At 39.8% G+C, this 18,173-nt stretch overlaps 1 protein-coding gene and 1 long non-coding RNA gene across 3 annotated transcripts; one reads left to right on the top strand and one right to left on the bottom strand.

Annotated features, from left to right (window-relative positions):
- Positions 1-324: 324 nt before the first annotated feature.
- pcif1 (phosphorylated CTD interacting factor 1) lies at positions 325-12,843 on the bottom strand. Of its 2 annotated transcripts, none has more exons than XM_026918173.3 (16): positions 12,713-12,843; positions 11,264-11,406; positions 10,587-10,711; positions 10,092-10,229; positions 9,740-9,885; positions 8,015-8,169; positions 7,328-7,475; positions 7,149-7,232; positions 6,953-7,052; positions 6,703-6,865; positions 5,067-5,242; positions 4,703-4,789; positions 4,429-4,613; positions 4,201-4,294; positions 3,929-4,104; positions 325-2,771 (listed from the first exon to the last, which is right to left on the bottom strand). In XM_026918173.3, the coding sequence occupies exons 2-16, from the start codon at positions 11,385-11,387 to the stop codon at positions 2,492-2,494; spliced, it is 2,181 nt and encodes a 726-aa protein (XP_026773974.1). In that variant the 5' UTR covers positions 11,388-11,406; positions 12,713-12,843; the 3' UTR covers positions 325-2,491. The 2 variants fall into 2 exon arrangements, with proteins under 2 accessions (XP_026773974.1, XP_026773982.1); XM_026918181.3 differs by having other exon boundaries at positions 11,264-11,402; positions 12,713-12,825.
- A 5-nt stretch (positions 12,844-12,848) lies between these two features.
- LOC117599366 (uncharacterized) lies at positions 12,849-17,760 on the top strand. Its single transcript, XR_008300766.1, has 2 exons — positions 12,849-13,103; positions 13,718-17,760. It is a non-coding gene; the product is annotated as an uncharacterized LOC117599366 (long non-coding RNA).
- The last annotated feature ends 413 nt before the right edge of the window (positions 17,761-18,173 follow it).

The following is an 18,173-nucleotide window of genomic DNA, read 5'->3' on the forward strand; positions in this document are numbered from 1 at the left end:
CAATAAAGCCATTAAAAAACTATAAATGTTTGAATTTCATACACACCTTTTGCCTTGTTTCAACAGCATTTCCTAAGAACAAAACTAAGATGTATATATTCATACCGATTCAGAAGACAATAACCTGATCAAGCTCAAGATCATATCCTGGAATATATTATCATCTAAATTATTTTCAAAAATTCCAACATTGTGCATCAACTTTTAAAATATTGGTGGTTCTTTACTTGGAACATGGAAAGTATCAATGACTCGGAAAAAAAAAGCACTTAAAGGTTTAGAAATAGCTGGAAAAGCATCAGTAAAAACACATATGACAAAGCCTTTAAGCACTATACATTTAATTATCTCTTTTGTGATTGTGACAAATGGGATCAAGCAAAAGAACCTAATCAGAACACATACAACATTGAAATATAAAAATAACAAATCATTTTTGCTGGTTACACTATGCAGTACTGTTCATACACAGTTCTACTGTTACATACAAGATAGATTTCTCCTCTTCAGTTATCACTTTGGTTTAGTTTAAAATGACTTCTATGTAATAAATTGTATAATTCATAAAGAGTTTGTTTAATTAAAAGAAATAAAAAGCATGGGGAGAAAGACATGAATACTTTTTTTCTTTTTCAAAAGAGCTCACTCTACAACTGTAGCAGAAAAAAAAAAAATCATACTTCATAATGCTTTTCTGTACAATATCTACAGAGTTGCTGGTGATGGGAAACACCCCAGGAATGAGAAAGCCAGATAAAGACTTCATAAAGGTGAGATACTACTTTCGGGGAGTCACGTGTTAGCAATGATCAGCAAACTGCCAAAATTCTGTACTGCTATAATGGCAAGAGTGCATGAGCCATCCCTCAAGCATTAAGCTTGAAGTGATTACAATTCATTACTTTAAAAATAAGACGGGTATATACATAGAGAGGTGAGAAAACACAACAGAGAAATTAAGAGACCATATATAAGGATGCTTATAAATTCAATCACATTACTAATTGCAACAAAGCAGATTCCAACAGAACATTTCATAAATTTAACAAGAATATTGGGAGTAGAGAAGACTTATCCTTGGTTTACTCCCAGAGGGAAAACCTAGGATCAAGTCTTTGACCCTTTTTTCTTTTTTTTTTTTGTGAATTTACATTCATTATGCTGCCCAGTGATCAGGTTCAAACTCGTTCTGGAGTAAACACACAAATACAAATATATTTGTAACTGCGCAGAAAGAAAAAAAACCCAAGGCATTTAGTAATATTATAATAATAAGGCTGAAATTAAGACAGTTGGACCAATTCTATAGGATGGATGGACAGTTAGTATTGCTGAGATGCAATATCACATATACACATCATGTGTAAGTTTTTAAAAATCACCTATTGCTTTCTCTTGCAATCTTTACGGAGACATGCACTAAGTAAAAGGAGTGAATAATCAAGGATGGAAGTTATATTATCCACTCGCAGATTGGAAATTTCAGGAATTTTTTTTTTACCCTATTGTTTTATCGTGTTTATCCCAGTCGATGCTACCAAACCTTTCTGAAAGCATGTACTGTACACCTCAAAGAGTAACAAAACAGTATTTTCCTACAGACGAGTAAACAAAGTCATCTGGATTCATCGTTATCCTCTGTGCACATTTTAAGAACAAGTAAACTAAGAGTGGGTCTATAACATGTTGAAACCAATTTATAAGTATGTGACAGGTTCTGTCTGGGAAAACAATGCAAAACTATCCTTTTCTGCTGTTTTACTCCTTTGCATCCTGAACCCCACCTAAAAGGAACCGCTTCGAACAAACTCCCAGTTGAGCTTTTGTCATCTTCAGTGCTTTGTTCCAGAAGACGGACCACTAAGGCTGGCACGGAGTCTTCAAGGAGTCTCTCCAACACAAAATAAACTGGAGCTAGCACAGCTAATCTGTATGCACAAGGCCTACTACTACTCTGTAATGTATAGCATGTAAGGGGCTTATGAACATAGCTGCCCACTCATAGATTTATCTCCCTTCCGTTTGCCATATAAGTAAAAAGACTTGAACAAGAAAAGCACAACAGAGACATTATCGTCCATTTTTCACTTCTCAACCTGACAGATAGACAACTCTGCCAAGGAGCAAAGCACAAAGTTAAAAAGGCCAAAATAAAACAGGACCCAAGTAGAATTACCACGTCTCAAATGACAACAGCAACAACAAAATGCAATTAGTGACCAAATAATCACATCAGTAAAAAAAAAAAAAAAAAAAAAAAAAAAAAAACTCAACAACTATGACAACATTAATAATAAAACCCATAATATTTCTTTAAATATTAGAGACTGAGAAAAGTAAATGAACTTTTTCTCTTTAGCTCTCTCCTCATTCTCTCTCATGAACTGACTTAACATGCAGTCAGTCAGTCAGTCTCTACCCAAACACACGCGCACACGCGCACACACACACACACACACACACACACACACACACACACACACACACACACTTAAATGTTTGATGCTTCAGGTGCAGGGCTGCTACTTTCACGGCCTCCAGGGGCTTCCAGGCTTGCAGAGCGCTCATAGCTCTGTTTGGAGTCTCTGTCTCCACTACCGGAGGAAGAAGAGGAAGAAGGTCCAGGAGAGGACAGTGACCGTCCCGAGATCTTATATGCAGCCAGCAGCTCCTGAATTCTCTCACTGGTTGGTTCCCATTTAGCAAAGCCGGCGTTGTTCTGCAGGAAGATGACTGCTGTTCCGTGGATGGCTTTGTAGTACATCTCCTCTCTTATTAAAAAAAAAAAAAAAAAAAGAATTAAAATCACATCACTTACAATGGCAATGCTTCAAATCACATTAGAGGTCATTCCACTGTTCAGTCAAATAAGTAGTCTACAGCTCAGGGTCATTATTAGATACTAAAGACAAACCCAGAATGACTGAGAAAACTACCTCTGTCCCTAAGAGCCTGACTAATTACTAGCAGTTGAGCTGTGTTCAGTGACACAAGTCCACTTCATGCTTTGTGAAGTTACTGTAAATATGAATTTTAAGAATTGTTCAGTATACAGTTTTGTTTTTAAAATATAAAAATGCTTCTCACTTGTAGAATCTTACTATGCAAGAGTTCTTTTCTGTTTGAACATTTGCATTTATTTAAATTTATCCAAGCCAGAAAATGTAAACAAATGCAAAACGCCCATCTGAAATAAAGATACAGGATGAAGAAAGAACCACAGGTTTTATGTACTTGAATTCCATTATTACTGTAGGTCTAGAAGGATTATATATTTTTTCCAATAATACCAACTACAAAATGTAGTATTAATTTTCCTTTGGATTCGAGAGAGAACTGTGGAAGACGAACAGTTTGTGTAACTGTCCTGTCACTTTTCAGTATAATTACCCCCCTTCTCGTGATAGACTGTTTGACACCCAATGAGAAAAGCAAATGTCAATGAAAGAAAAAACTCAAAAGTTCTTGTTCTCAAAAGTGCAGACTGCTGTAATTGATTGTATGTGATCAACAGCAGGAATGGACATACAGAAATTAAAAATATTTTAAAGGATTAATAAAAAAAAAAAAAAAAGACTACTACAGCTTGTTCCTTGTAATCCTGAGCACTAAGTAGTGTTAAGAAGTTTCTGTAAGCTGCAGTTTCTCAAGATTTCTTGCTTATTTTTATTTCACAAATCCAAAGCCCCTACCTAAAAGGAACAGACTCCTTTAGTGTATCCAAGTAAGTGTAATGGTGTTTTCTGGTATAATTTAGCACAGGACCTGGCTAATTCATGAAATTTGATTTTGGTAAATAGCATTCTTCGTTTCTGCGCAGTGAATAACCATGTTGTATGGAAATGTGCACAGTACCAAGGTGTGAAAGAACTGGGAAGAAGGAGGAAGAGAATTAGACAGGGAAATATAGACATATAGGGAATCTGACCTTTTGCAGATATGCTGAGAGCCACTGCGGTATTCATGCTCAAACGCTGGCACTGACATTTGGTGCCTCCGGAAGCGACTGGTCTCCATCCGTGTCAGTGCTGGGGTCGGGGGGTCACGCCATTCAGGAACAAAGATAATGAAAGACAGCGGCTCACTAGAGTTCTCTAGTAGCTCCTAGAAAAGAGAGATGGAGAACAAACAAGCAAATAAGCTTCCAGTATACAGTACATACAAAACATACATCTGGGAGTTCATTTAAATATCACTTACTTCAAAGTGTGTGACCATGGCATCCATGAGCTCCTCGCAGAATGGAGGATTGGCTTCAAATGAGCCACTGACAGGTGAAAAGCTCAGAAATGGCCTGAGAGAGAAATGACATTTACATTAAACCAAAGAAAATTATATTTACATTAAACCACAGTAAGTATAAATCAACGCATGCTCATTGATAAGATTTAGCAAAACAAGATTTGGCATGCACTTTGGAAAACGTACCCTCGAGACCCAAAGAAACCATCAATGTCAGGAAAGGCTGAGCAGAACTGCTTGAAGTAGCAGTTGAGCGGCGAGGCAAAGCACTCGAAACTGACTCCAAACTGTTTGTTGAGCGCTTCGAACACTGGCACAGGAAGTGCTCCCTGTAGGCCACTGCCTTCATTCACACCAGATCCGAACATCACCTTCAAAAGAACACACAGTGAGATGACAGGGATATCATACAGCATTCTCTAAATCATAAATAAAGAGAAAGCATGATGTCTCTGCTCACCTGGTATCTCTTTATAAGGCACCACACACGGGACAGAAACTTCTCAAACCTTGGATCATCGATACAGCTGTACCGGTAAAGGAGCTCCTGTTCATGGGGTAGATTTTTAAATAGAAAATACATATCTTTCAGTTAGTGCACACAATCAACTGTCACATGTTCACAGTTCATCCAATATGAAAACACTCATCTCATTGTCACCTAATTTGACTATTATGTAGCTAAACGAAAGAAACATTTAGCAACATTTGTTTTGTGTGTCTAGAGTTATCTTGGGCTTATTGTATTATTTTAAGAATAACATCTTTGAAGCATACATGAGCTTTGGAAACGTTTTCTATATGTAAAATATTGTTAATCCTACCAGTTTATTGAAGTGGCCACGGTTAACCTTCACCATTTCTCCTTTGTAGCGCAGACAAGCGATATCGTTCTCAAAGTGGAGCTCAACACGGGGCTGCGGTGGCGACGGAATCGACAGTCGAACTGGATAACAATACACCAACCGGTCCTGCACTTCTGCAGTCTCTGCCCCGTCCACTATAGCACAAGGGCAATCATCAGATAGTGATTAATCTCAATAAATTGAGTACTTCTTGCAGGTAATTGGATTTTGTATTGCCAAAGTGTGCAAAGTGCAGTCTCCAAATAGAGCTGGATGATATGTGAGCAATAAAACAAGACAATGTGTGCTGTTAAGGAAATAATCAACACCTGGGTGTTGCGATGCAGTCCGATGCAAAGCAGAGTTACTGTTATCCCCCTGCCCCGGAGTTGAATATTTTCCAGTAACAGCACTTACCAAAGTCTTTTGTTCTCAGCAATTTGTCTACACTAAGAATGTTTTATTAATTAAACAATGACAACGTACATTTTATCCATTCATACTTCCATGTTGTTGAACATCCACAAAATAAGTTAGTTCCTATTATTACTTGTACTATAACACCAACAAATGGTCATTCCCTCACCAGCTTCTCTTTTTTCACTCTCTTTGAGATAATGAGACAAAAAAGCAGCTTGTCATGTTACAGAAAAACCACAAATCCCTCCATCCTAAAGACTTTCCCGTGTCAGAAAAGGTAAAGTCGCAGATTCACCTATGAATGTTACAAAATGCGAACATTAGAGTCCTTCCTGTGTGTCTCCCCACACAATACCTCACCACATTAACACATATACATATATATATATATATATATATATATATATATATATATATATATGTATGTATTTATCTGTTATGTGGAGAATTCACCTTATAACTCCCTGTTGTTATTAGAATCAGTTATTAACATCAATGCTGCTGACAGGGATGCCTCTGCCACCAAGTTTAGTCCTTAGTTCTTGTTACTATTTTGTATGCCAGCAATACCCCTAAAATATACTTCAAACATGAAGGAAGCTATTGAAGACATTTGACCTTACTGTGACCTTGATCCTGTTTAGATCAATTCCAAAATCTAATCAGTTCATCTGCTGGTTACAATGATAATTCCTTATAAATTCTACAAATATTCAACCACTCATTCTTGCGATATCACACTAACGAGAATCTCAGACGGACGGACTGATTGACAACCAGAAAACAGAATGCACAGGCATAACAAAAACATATTAGTACAGGAACATTAACAGAACATTAACAGAAACCTGTGATTTGCTTTCTAGTCGGCATTACTGTCAGATCTGCTATTATACAAAATTAATCAACACCTTCTGACCGATTAGAATCAAGAATTCAACAGTGCTGTGGTATAACATGAAAATATCATATCAAAATATCATATATACAGTATATATAAAATAACAAAGGTCTAGTAAAATATTAATGCTAAAATTACACAAAGAATAAAAACTCTTTTGTTTATGATATTTTTAATTAACATCTTCAAATGAATTGTTTAGCAATTTATTATTTCATGTTACCGTTTGTGATAACGCAGTATGGTGAGTAATAATTTGAGCAGTCTTTAATTTTCCCCTCATTTTGTTCTCACCTGTGATGTTACATTCTTTCAGCAGGTTGAGGTGGGCCTGACGGATTCGGCGCACATACTCGGCTGAGATGTGGTAGATTTTAGTGCAAATCCCCTCCACTGAGTCCTTAGCTACAGCCGTCACATGAGGACCACACTGCTTCCGCAAGTGCTCCAGACGATCCTGAGAGAAGGCAAAGAACAGTGAACACATTCGTGGCACGAGAAAAACAACAAAGATGATATAAACGTATGAAGCTCTAGAAAGTACCATGTAGTCTTCTTTACTGGCAGAGTGGTCTCTCCTGAGCCAGTTCATTGTATCTTCAACATTCCACTTTACAACTTTTCTACTGTCGGGTGTGGCGTTTCTGTTGGCGCATGGGTTGCATGTGTTAGTCCATCACAAGCAACATCCTAAATATTGTCAACATTTCAGTAATTGTATTAGTATCAAAACTGTTCACCTGGAATCAATCATTTTCTTGGCTGCCTCTGCATACTTGAATAACAGCTTTCTGGCCTCCTCCTTGTATTTAATGCGTGAGAGCCTAGAATTGCAGAAGAAAGAACCATGGGTCATTCTTTCTCCAAGTACTAAAGTGAGCTTATGCATGTACAGTGAAGTACGGGATTGGATTTGGACCTGATGGGGATGTCATTCATGACCTCTCTAAACATGGAGGGAGAGATGACAGGCTCACACTCGCTGGGCAGCAGGGGGTCCACTCCTTTATCCATCACCTTCCTCTCCAACAGCCAGCGGTTGAATGACTCCCGTGGTGGCTCAATCCCTGCAAGGTGCAAATCATGTCAGTGAGTTTGTTACTAAAATCCCTGACTGTTTTAAGCCAGGTTTGATAAATTTCATAATGCACAACGTTCTTTTTAAGGGAAATAAAAGAAACTCAGGTTCGAATTGGTTGTGTGGTGCCGTTAATGCCAGCACAAAACAGAACAGCCAACAGTGATAACAGTGCTAGGTGCTGCTATGTCTACATTCTTATGCCAAACATAATGTCAATACAATATACACGTCTGATATGTGCTTTTCATAATGACAGCATTAACTCTAGATAGGAATTTTTCATTTGAGGAAAGCGATAGAAAATACATCTATAGTGAAAGACAGTACGAGTAGCTGATAAGTTCAAAGTGTGTAAATAAGGACAGGATATTGGCATCACTTCTTCAACATCTCAATTATAGGCTGCTAACCGGGATGAGAATCATCTCTCTTCTCTTAACTGTATCCTTCCCTTCATACTACGAATACTAACACTACACCTAATGAGATCTGGGCACTGTGAGTTTTTATGGTGCGCGTGTGTACCTTCACGCTGGTAACACAGCTCATGGTAGTGCTGGCGGAGTTTGGTGGTGAGCTGGGCACGCTGTAGCTCAATCTCCGGATGAGGAGGGAGGTAGTTAAATGGAGCCCGCTCCTTAATTACTGCGTTGGTCTGAATGTCCAGATCCCAGTAGATTCTGAAATGAACACATAGAAGAGATGATACAAATATGACATACTGTATATTGACATATTGGTACCCTTCATGACCAAACATACATTGCACATGCAACAAGTATAGGTTTATTTCAACAAAAATGAACATTGGTTACAAAATTATTGGTACCCTTGCCATTCATATTCCATCCATCCATTCTCTGTACCGCTGATCCTACACACAGTCACGTGGGACCCTGGAACCTATCCCAGGGAACTTGGGGCACAAGGCAGGGGACAATCTGCATTCACACACCAAGGACAATTTGGAAATGCCAATCAGTCTACATGTCTATGGACTGGGGGAGGAAACCGGTGTCCCTGAGGGAAACTCCAGAAGTGTGGGGAGAACATGCAAACTCAGCACACGCAGGCCAGAGGCAGGATTTGAACCTCCCAATAGAGGTGAGAGGGAAATATGCTAACCACTAAACCACCGTGCTCCCCGCAGTTCATATTACGTGGAGCAATTCAATTCATTTTGTGTACCCACAACTGTTTCTGTTTTGATTTGGCTATATGTTTGGGTCATCATCTTGTTGAAAAAGTTTTAACGCACTCGCAGAGGCAACCAGGTTTGGGGCTAAAATATTCGGGTACTTAGCAGAATTCATGATGCCATCAGTCTTCACAAAAGCCCCTGGACCACTAGCTGTAACCCAGCCCCAAAACACTAAACAGTGAGCATGGGGGATTTTCCTGATTTTGGACGCCAAACACGCTAATGGTCTGCGTAGCCAAAAAGTTTTGGTTTACAATTTTAGTGTCATCTAACTGCAACATGTCTTATGTGCCTTACTCTTACAGTTTTTTATTTTATCATCACCCTGGTTGTGCTTAATGGTACACTTAACTGAGTATGTATGTTTATACCCATTATCTGACTACTACACTTCAATAAATTCATTTCTTTGCTTTTTCACATGGTGATGCATGACAAAGGGATTTTAAATGTTTACCACAACAAAGTTTCTGGAGACTAAGAGCAAATATTTTTCCAGGGATGACAATTTGTTGGCATTTAATTTAAACATTCTTTAGTGGTGTCAATATTCTACATTTTTCCATATATAAGTCTTAGGAAAATTAGATCAATCTCCGAAAGGGTGCCAATAATTTTAGTGGCGAGTCTTCTGCGTTTCTTATCCTTATAATACTTGCAATAGTATTTGACCAAATAAGCAAAAACGAAAACATTGTCCTAGTTTCTCCTATCAATTTTTTCACTTGGTAGCAAAATGTTGACCTTTCCTTAGATTTTGTATCATCTGTGATCTCATGATACAAAAGGACATAATCACACAGTACAACTAAGCAATGGTATGTTTACATAAATGACAACTGGAATACACATAGTTTCTTTCTATTCTCTTGATGATCTAATTTGCTTATTTAATAGTTTATTACTAGTAATAATATTACTATTACTATTACTACTACTACTACTATTACTACTACTCCTAATAATAATAATAATAATAATAATAATGATATAGAAATAGAAGAGATCTGATGAGGAAAGATCATGGGGTATGCTGTGGTGTTACTCACACAGAGGGCCGGTATGGGGCTGGAGCAGGAGCAGGGGTGCTAGGCTGGGCTTGTTTTTCGTCTAAGGTGGAGTTCCAGGGCTTTGCGCCAGGGGTGCTTGGTGAAATCGGGATTGTGGGAGTGGTTGGAGTTACAGGAATCTCAACCTTCATACACCAAGAAAAAAAAATCATTTTAAACTGATCAGCAAACTCTGCTTTCATTATATACTAATAATAACAAGTATGCCATCACAACATCTGCCAAAATTTCATCAGAATCTAAGTGAGGCAGCAAAATAACACTATCCGTGCGTTACTTTTTAAATATGTATTCAATCTACCACTGTATACTGCATGAAAAAGAAGCTGACCTTTGGCCTCTTGAAGCTGTTAGGAGCCCCCGAGGAAGTATCCTCTGAGGGGCGTCTCTTACGTTGCCCATTGCCCAGTCCGGCTTCCCCTGTGCCATCACCTGAAGCAGGAGCTGCGTTGAGGCCCAGTGGATCAGACTAAAACATCAGCAAGGCCAAAAAAGATCAGTTTCAGTTTTTAAACAGAGGTTAATTACAGGTGCTGACAAAGCAAACACACTAGCAGGAAAAATGATCAAACTTGTTTGCATAAAGGTTGAACAATTGATTTGACTTTCTAAAACATTCAAAGCTTCCAAACACTGAGGGAGTCATTATAACATACATCATGGCACGTCATTTTACAGTCTCTGATTCGAATTTTATTCTGTTCAGCTGTCACGTTATTATGATTTTATATAAATACAGCAAATCAGGTTCAGATTTATTAGTGTTACAAACATCTAGTTTTAATGATAAAAGGGGTGACCGTGTTTAATTTTCCTCTGTACTTACAATGACATCATGCTGCCCCAGGACCGGCATCTCCCACAACGACTGGTTGGTAAAACGGTTAAAATAGTATGGCCGATTCTCCCTCTTGCTCCAGCATTTTGCCCATCCAGCCTGAACCAGCTCCTCTAAGATAAGAATCAGACAGCCTCAATTCTTAACTGGACATTACAGTTTCCTCGCAAAGTAAAATGACTCTACTCTGTGGTACAGTACAAAGAATAACAATGTGGTTACAGTATTATGCAAATATAATCCTTTATTACATAGCTAGAGTGGGAAATATAAAGATAAACTATAGAAAAATTATCATGATACACTATTCTATCTATGCTGTTAATAGTTCTTGGATACTGAACAAGTGTTTAAGTTTCAATTTTCATTTGACAACTAGAAATAAAGGAGCTATACACCATGTATTTATTGCAGTGAAATGCTTGGAAGTGTAGAAGCTTGTTCAGTGTGCTTCTTAAATAATAAAAATCTCCACCCAGTCATTAATGTTACCACATCATGGTAAATCTGACTGGAACCCAGATTTGTAGATTTATTTCTTTATTTTTTGACTTGCTCTTTCCTCATGGCTCTTTGTAAATAGATTTTTACATTACAGGTGCTGGCAAAAGAAGGACACTAACATGATACCATACATCCAAACACACACACACACACACACACACCTGGCAGGTCCTGGATGGCTTTGCTGGTGGAGGGCGTGAGGGGTGGTGCTTGAGCTGAGGACCCAGTTGGGGACATGATCATGCCCGAGTCTCCCTTTATGGTACTATGGTTTTCACTCGTCATAGCTCCTCATTTGTCCTGTCTTAATAAAATAAAATTATATATATAAAAAAATATCTCATCCACACACTCATTTCACACATAGGATATGATGGAATGGGGAAATTAAGGAATTCGAGCAAATGACAAATTCAGTCATCTGGATATGGAAAATGGACTGGATGAGTGAAAACCCTTCACAGATCACTGCATGTAATTACATGTTACTGTGTGAGGAACAGGAGCTGTTTAGCTCCCCATTGATGCAGTTACAGCACTTCATTCATGGAGCAGGGGAATCTCTCTGTCTACGTCACTGCACCGAGGAGCTGAGTACTGGAGCTACTGGAAAACTTCTGACGGTTAAGGTCAACTCCAGTGACCTTGATGAAAACACATATGCAGCTGGTAACACGGGGATGGTTACACGGTTAGAACTAATATTAGAAGACGAGATCAGGTGTTTAAGAGGATTACAGCGCCAAAACATGGAGGGGGCGCGTCACCAAAACAAGCAGCTCGTGCTGCACTGCTCAGTTTCTTCCAGCTGCTGTGTCTCGCTTAATGGAGGATTCACGCGCTTTTATAAGCCTTAATAATAACAGCTGTAATACTAATAACTGGATGTTTATATAATAACGGAATGAAAACAACAACTCGGTGATTAGCTTGCTAGCCTGTTAGCAAAGAAGGATTTCTTTCCAGGGTTTTCTACATTGTTAATATCCCAATTATAATCATGATATGAAGTATATAGAGATGATGGGGTTATAGAAATGGCGTGATTTGCGTGCACCGTCTTTAAAAGCAGGTAAGAGCGCAAATGGTCGCTAGCAGGGGCACGCATGCGCCTGCTACACCGCCCACCCCGGACCGAGCCGCCCGAAAACAAACACGGAGGAGGAGGAGGGGAAACGCCGGCCATCCGCGCGAGCGCTGCACAACAAAGACAACAGCAGCAGCAGCGAGCAGCAGCTCGGCCAGAGGATGCGTGCAAAAACCAGGTAAAACACCAACAAACACCGAGCCTTTTGGCACACGTGCTACATAAAACGCACGAGGATAGACACGTGCATCCGTACGTGTGCTTAAAATATGAAAGTGTAACATTTAAGCTCTGCGGATCTTCGTCCATGACAACCCCGCACTTTTTAGGCGCGCACTTTGGATCAAGGGAAATGCAAGACAAAATGGCGCGCGCGCTCCAGTGCGAGCCGCCGCACACTACTGCTTATTTATTTCGTGCATTAACGCACACATGCGAATTTTTTTTAGACCTTAACGTGCCCTGAATATTCCGCCACATGTCTGTCGCTGCATTGTCCCTTTTAAATAGCTAAATCCCTTACCTTAGAGAGATTTTCTAGGAGTCCTGTATAGGCTTTGCTCTATTCGATCCGGACCCGCCTCCGCCTCTCCCTCCCCACCGACTCCGCCATCTTGTATCGGCCACTCGGACCTGGGTAGTGCGCATGCGCGAGTTCAGTCGCCTGGCAGGCCGCTGCATGTCAGCAGCACGGAGCCATTTGCAGAAGGACAGCGTCGGAGCTGTGTGCGCGCGTGTGCTGTACAGTGTATAGACCGACCTCCTCTGTTTTTTCCCTTCGAAAATTTGAAAAACTATTATTGTTTAAATATATTATACGCAGTTTCTTGATTAAAAAAACGAGCCCGTTGTGTTGTGTGAACTAAATTTGGCCAAACGAGTGTCCTTCATGAAAGGAGCTACAAACTGCTAAGGTAGGCTAAAGAAAAGAATTTGCTTCACATGTATTTCACTGGATGTTCCCTTTTTCTATTTTTACACGACATATTAAACAACTGAAGATGTTTCAATAAACGTGTGTTGAAATATTATGGAGTATTTTAAATACTCAGAGTATTGTGGAGTATATTAAATACTGAGAGTATTATAGAGTACTTTATGTACTCATACTGACACTGAGATGGGCATTAGTAAAACCATTGAAGGGCTGGTCCAGGCAGAGTGTTGACTGAAACAGTTAGCTAATGCAGCACTCCGATTCTACCTGAGATCAGAGCAGACAACTCAAAGTGGTGATTGGTGCATGAGCTGACGCACTGTCATTTACCACACACTGTCCCCCCTGATGCCAAGTATTTTATAGTAAGTGATCTCTGCTACTTTGATCCTTTTTTAGCATTCCATTTGCTGAGGAAAGCAGACATTTGTTTGTCTTTACCTGTGTACTCTGTTACAGTATGTGGATGATTTAATGATTTGTTCCTCGTCATTGGAACAGTGCTATAGAGATTATATTAAGGTACTGACCAAACTGGCCCAAGGAGGGCACAAGGCATCTAAAACCAAGTTGCAATTCTGTCTGCCACAGGTTGAGTATCTGGAACAGTTGGCTGCCTGACTGCCCAAGCACCATTGCTGCAAACTGTGGGACAAATAATAACTTTTTAAGGCATGACAGGTTTCAGTTCGGACAGGATAGAGGACTATGCAGTTAAGACTGCTCCATTGCGAGAAATCATGAAGCAGGAAGGACAATATAGCTTGAGCTCACCTTTGGCATGTAACAGCCTTTGAGTCTATAAAAAGGGAACTCCAGGTAGCATTGACACTGGCTACTCTGGATTACACTAAATCATTTCAGTTGTATGTAGCCAGTAGAACAGATGGCTGTGCATCAGCAGTGCTAACGCAGGAAACATGTAGCAGTAGGAAAAAAAACAGCCCATCGCTTACTACAGCACTAAGCTAGACAATGTAGCACAAGGCTACTCTCCATGCTATCAACAGGGACTTGCCACCCTGTACTATGCATATGAAAAGGCCTCTACTCTGACTATGGGCTATCTAGTGGTCATCTACTCACATCACAAGGTTGTGGAGCTTCTAGAACAAGGACGATTCATCCTAACCCAGGCCTGAAGCTTAGCCTACGCATCTCTCCTTACCTATCCTGACATTACAATCAAACGTTGTACTACAGGTTTTAGAAAAAGTGATGGGATGCCCATTCAACATGCCAAACAAATAGGTCAGTTAATCTCTGCCATGATACAACCAAAACGTTCAGCAATCATCAAATGCCAGGCACACAAAAATGGTAATGACATTGTCATTAAAGGTAATAATGCTGCAGACCTAGAAGCAGAAAAGGCCTCAGGGTACCAAATAGCAGTGTTAGCACCAGTGATTCTTATAGAACTGCAACCTCAGCCGGATGACATTATTCAAATCTAGCATCAGACGGGCCCATATGAACAGTTGATGTGGCAACAAAGGGGAGCCACAAGAGATGCACATAATTTGTGGCGTTTGCATGAAGGGCAAATTGTTGCACCCACTACGTTTTTCAATATTCTTATTTCAGAAGCGCATGGTTTTGACCATTGCGCAAGGGGGAAGTAATTAGAAAAATAAAATAACAAGGATATTGGTCTCTGTATCTACAGGTAACGGTAGATTAATTTTTATCCACATGTGATGTCTGTGCCCAAAACAATGTTAGGAAAGGAACAACGACTCCAACAGGCCACATACCAGTACCAGAAGGACCATTCAAGCACCTAGTAATATACTATGTGGACATGATAAAGTGAGTGCAAGGCAAAAAAGAATATTGATTGTGGTAATAGACAGATTCAGTAGATCAGTGGAAGCAATACCGTCGGCAGACCAGGGAGCAGGAATGGTAATTAAGTTTTTGATGAGAAGTAATTCCTAGATTTGGCATACCAGAAGGAAATTAGTTCAGATAATGGCTCAGTGTTTATTCATAGAAGAGTGAAAAGTGTATTACAACAACTAAGAATAAAAAGCAGCAGCAGTACTCTGTCCAGTGATTCCCAGAGATCAGGTATACCTGAGGTTGTTCAGGAGGAAGTGGAATGAGTCTAAAAGGGAATGTCCGTGTAAAGTGGAAAGAGCCACCCCAACAGCAGTACAGGTGGAATGTAGCACCAACTGATATCACGTGAACCATTTCACCAGGGTCCCTAAAATAAGAACCAGAGTGCAAGAAGAGGAAAGCCAGGCTGTTGGCATTTCGGAAGGGAGCCAGGAAGAAACAGACACAGGCCCAATGGAAGGTGATGAAAGAGAAAACGATGAACCAACACTCACTCCTGAGAATCAGGAGAGTGGAAGGGATGGGTCTGACAATTTGCTCACTGCAGTATACCTACTGCAGCTGGCCCCTCAAGTCCAGGCTGCAGCGTTCCCCATGAGCCAGAGTTCCCCACAATTGATTTCTCAGTTCTGGACGAGGAAATTAATACCAGCTAGACATAAGAGATCGTTTAACAGTGATACTGAGAAGGAAGTCATGGGATGGCTTAAAAATACCTGGAGTTGATTAGGAGAAATGAATAGTGACCTTATCAGAAAACAATAGCCCCAATATGAAGGGGATAGTTCCTACTTCAACAAGCATAAAGAAGGAGGTAAAGAATAAGGACATGCTGTGGAAAAATGCCAAAGACAATGGCTGCCTTACGAGGAACAAACAGTACGACAGCGGATTTCTTTTGGGCCTGCGGAGGAAGATGACTCGGAGCTACATTACCAAAAGGTTAGAAAGGTGTATGTACACAGTTATGAATAGTGCAGGCAGAGATGCCCATACCTGGGACTATTTTGAATTAAAGCTAAGGAAATGGGGAGCTTGGGTAGCGAAATTGGGAATAATGATAGTAATAGGAGCAGTTGTTTGAGGGTTGTTGTTTTGTTGTGTTTTGCCCATACTTAGGTTATTCTTGGTTCAGGCCACTGTCAAACAAATGTCACTCACGTCCAGGACACCTGTAATAAATGGCCCGATTAAGAACAGTGGATTTGCAGGAGATCCCTGTGCCCCTTGCCCAGACTGGCCCCCTAGGCCAGACTGGGCCCCTGGAACACCTCCAGATGGCACAGACTCAGGTGCCTCAAGTGAGGACAAAGAAGTAGTGTAAGATGAGCCATGCCCTGGGTGTAAGTGCTAGCCTAACCTCTCCCCAAGGGTGACCCTCTACGATGCGTAAAGCATCTGGGTTGAAGAGGAACACTACTCGAAGTAAGTGAAAAGAGAATATATCAATAGACTGTAAGTATGGATGAATGTGTAACTGATAAACTGTTATGGATAAAACGTTGTACTCTGCATAACCGCAATACCTGTGGATAAGACGGTACCCCTGTGCACGTATGATGGAGACACAGCAGAGGTGAAGGGATTAGGGAGAGAGAATCTTTTACTCCTTCCTAGTTAAAGTGATGCTGCACAAGAGAGCTGTTTCAGAATTCAGTCATTGGTAAAAGGACTGACTGATCTAAAATTGGCCACTAGTTAGTAATAAATGAAGGGACTGGATTGTGAGGCTGCTCTCTTGATGTAGGTGGGAAGGGGGGAATATATGGAGTATTTTAAATACTCAGACCATAATCTAATCGTGTATAATCAATGCATAAGGCATGAGAAAGTACCCGTATATGCTAATCAAGGAAATAAGTTAACCCACCATTATTTTGAGATCTGTGGTTAAGAGTGTAACCGACTATTATGTAGACAAGAATGTGCTAATGTAATCAACATATAGAAATATGTTTAGGACAGGTGTGCTACCATTAAAAAGATGCCTGAAAGGTTTCGAGGTATGAGCAGAAAGCAATGTGCCTATATTTAAAAATCAGACTGGTTGCTCTCATGCCACCATTAGAAAAGAATCATGGGAAATAGGAGGAGGGAAACCCAAGCAGGAATAAGGATCAGAAATAATAGTGGCGCAAGGCCAAAACGCTGGGGCTGGTTGTGGAAATGGAAGCCCCGCCTAAAGAAATAGTCACTGTGAAACTGTATAAAAGAGTGTGCTGAGACTGAGTCTGGCAGTTGGTCCACGGACCAGCTTGACTTTGTTGCTTTGTAATAAAGTCTATTTTTTGGCACAAAAACCCTGAGATTTTGAGTGTTTTCTTGCAGAAGAGATTATACTGCAATACATGTATGCCTAGTTGTTAATAAAACATTTGAAACTAAATGCGTAGTATCTTTTTTTTTTTTTTTTTTTTAATCTATTAAAGGTAGTGCTTGAGTGTTACTCTTATGAAAAGTCATAAGCAGTTGCAGCAGTTTAATTTATATGAAGTCATATAAGGTTAGTCATTAAAGTCTTGCTTTGTTTTGCATGTACACCTTATCCACCTCAATTATCAGGTGTGCAGCTCTAAAATCATTTCTACATGTGGTACATATTGCTGGAGAGGAATTTGCAAGTCCGGCTATGAAAATGTGCTTTATTCATCATTCTGGTGTAAAGGGCATATGATGTTCCTGAAAGCAGGACTAAGCTTTACACAACCCATTTCTACCAATACCTAGTAGAGTTTTAAACTAGGATATGCTAAAACACATACTGTAATTACTAGCAAAAAAAAAAACAATCAATTTGTGGAAGCATGTAATTTTCCTTTTCTCCTCTTGCTCTATACCAGATGCAATTTATAATGCACTGCCTATCAGTGGTTTTAAAAAAAGGTCTGGTGCTTCCAAGAAGTCGTGAACTGATTAAAGGGTCACTTTCATGATTAAAGAGTAGTTAAAAGTAAAGTTGGAGCTGTGTTTGAAAAAGTAAGGAGTAAACATGGCAAGCAGGTATTACATAGATAGAAAAAGAGAGGTCAAAAGTCTCTTAACAGCTGTGCAAGCAAAGTGCTTCTGTAGCTGCAGGAACTGTGGGACATTATGTATCTGTTTTAAAAGAGTACATACAACATTTTTTGAAAGGGAAAAATTATTTTCTAGTGATAAAAAAAAATCCAGGGTGTCAACTCCCTTGAATGCCCCATTTGGAGTA

The sequence above is a fragment of the Pangasianodon hypophthalmus genome, chromosome 2 (genome assembly GCF_027358585.1).
Source record: "Pangasianodon hypophthalmus isolate fPanHyp1 chromosome 2, fPanHyp1.pri, whole genome shotgun sequence".
NCBI lineage: Eukaryota > Metazoa > Chordata > Actinopteri > Siluriformes > Pangasiidae > Pangasianodon > Pangasianodon hypophthalmus.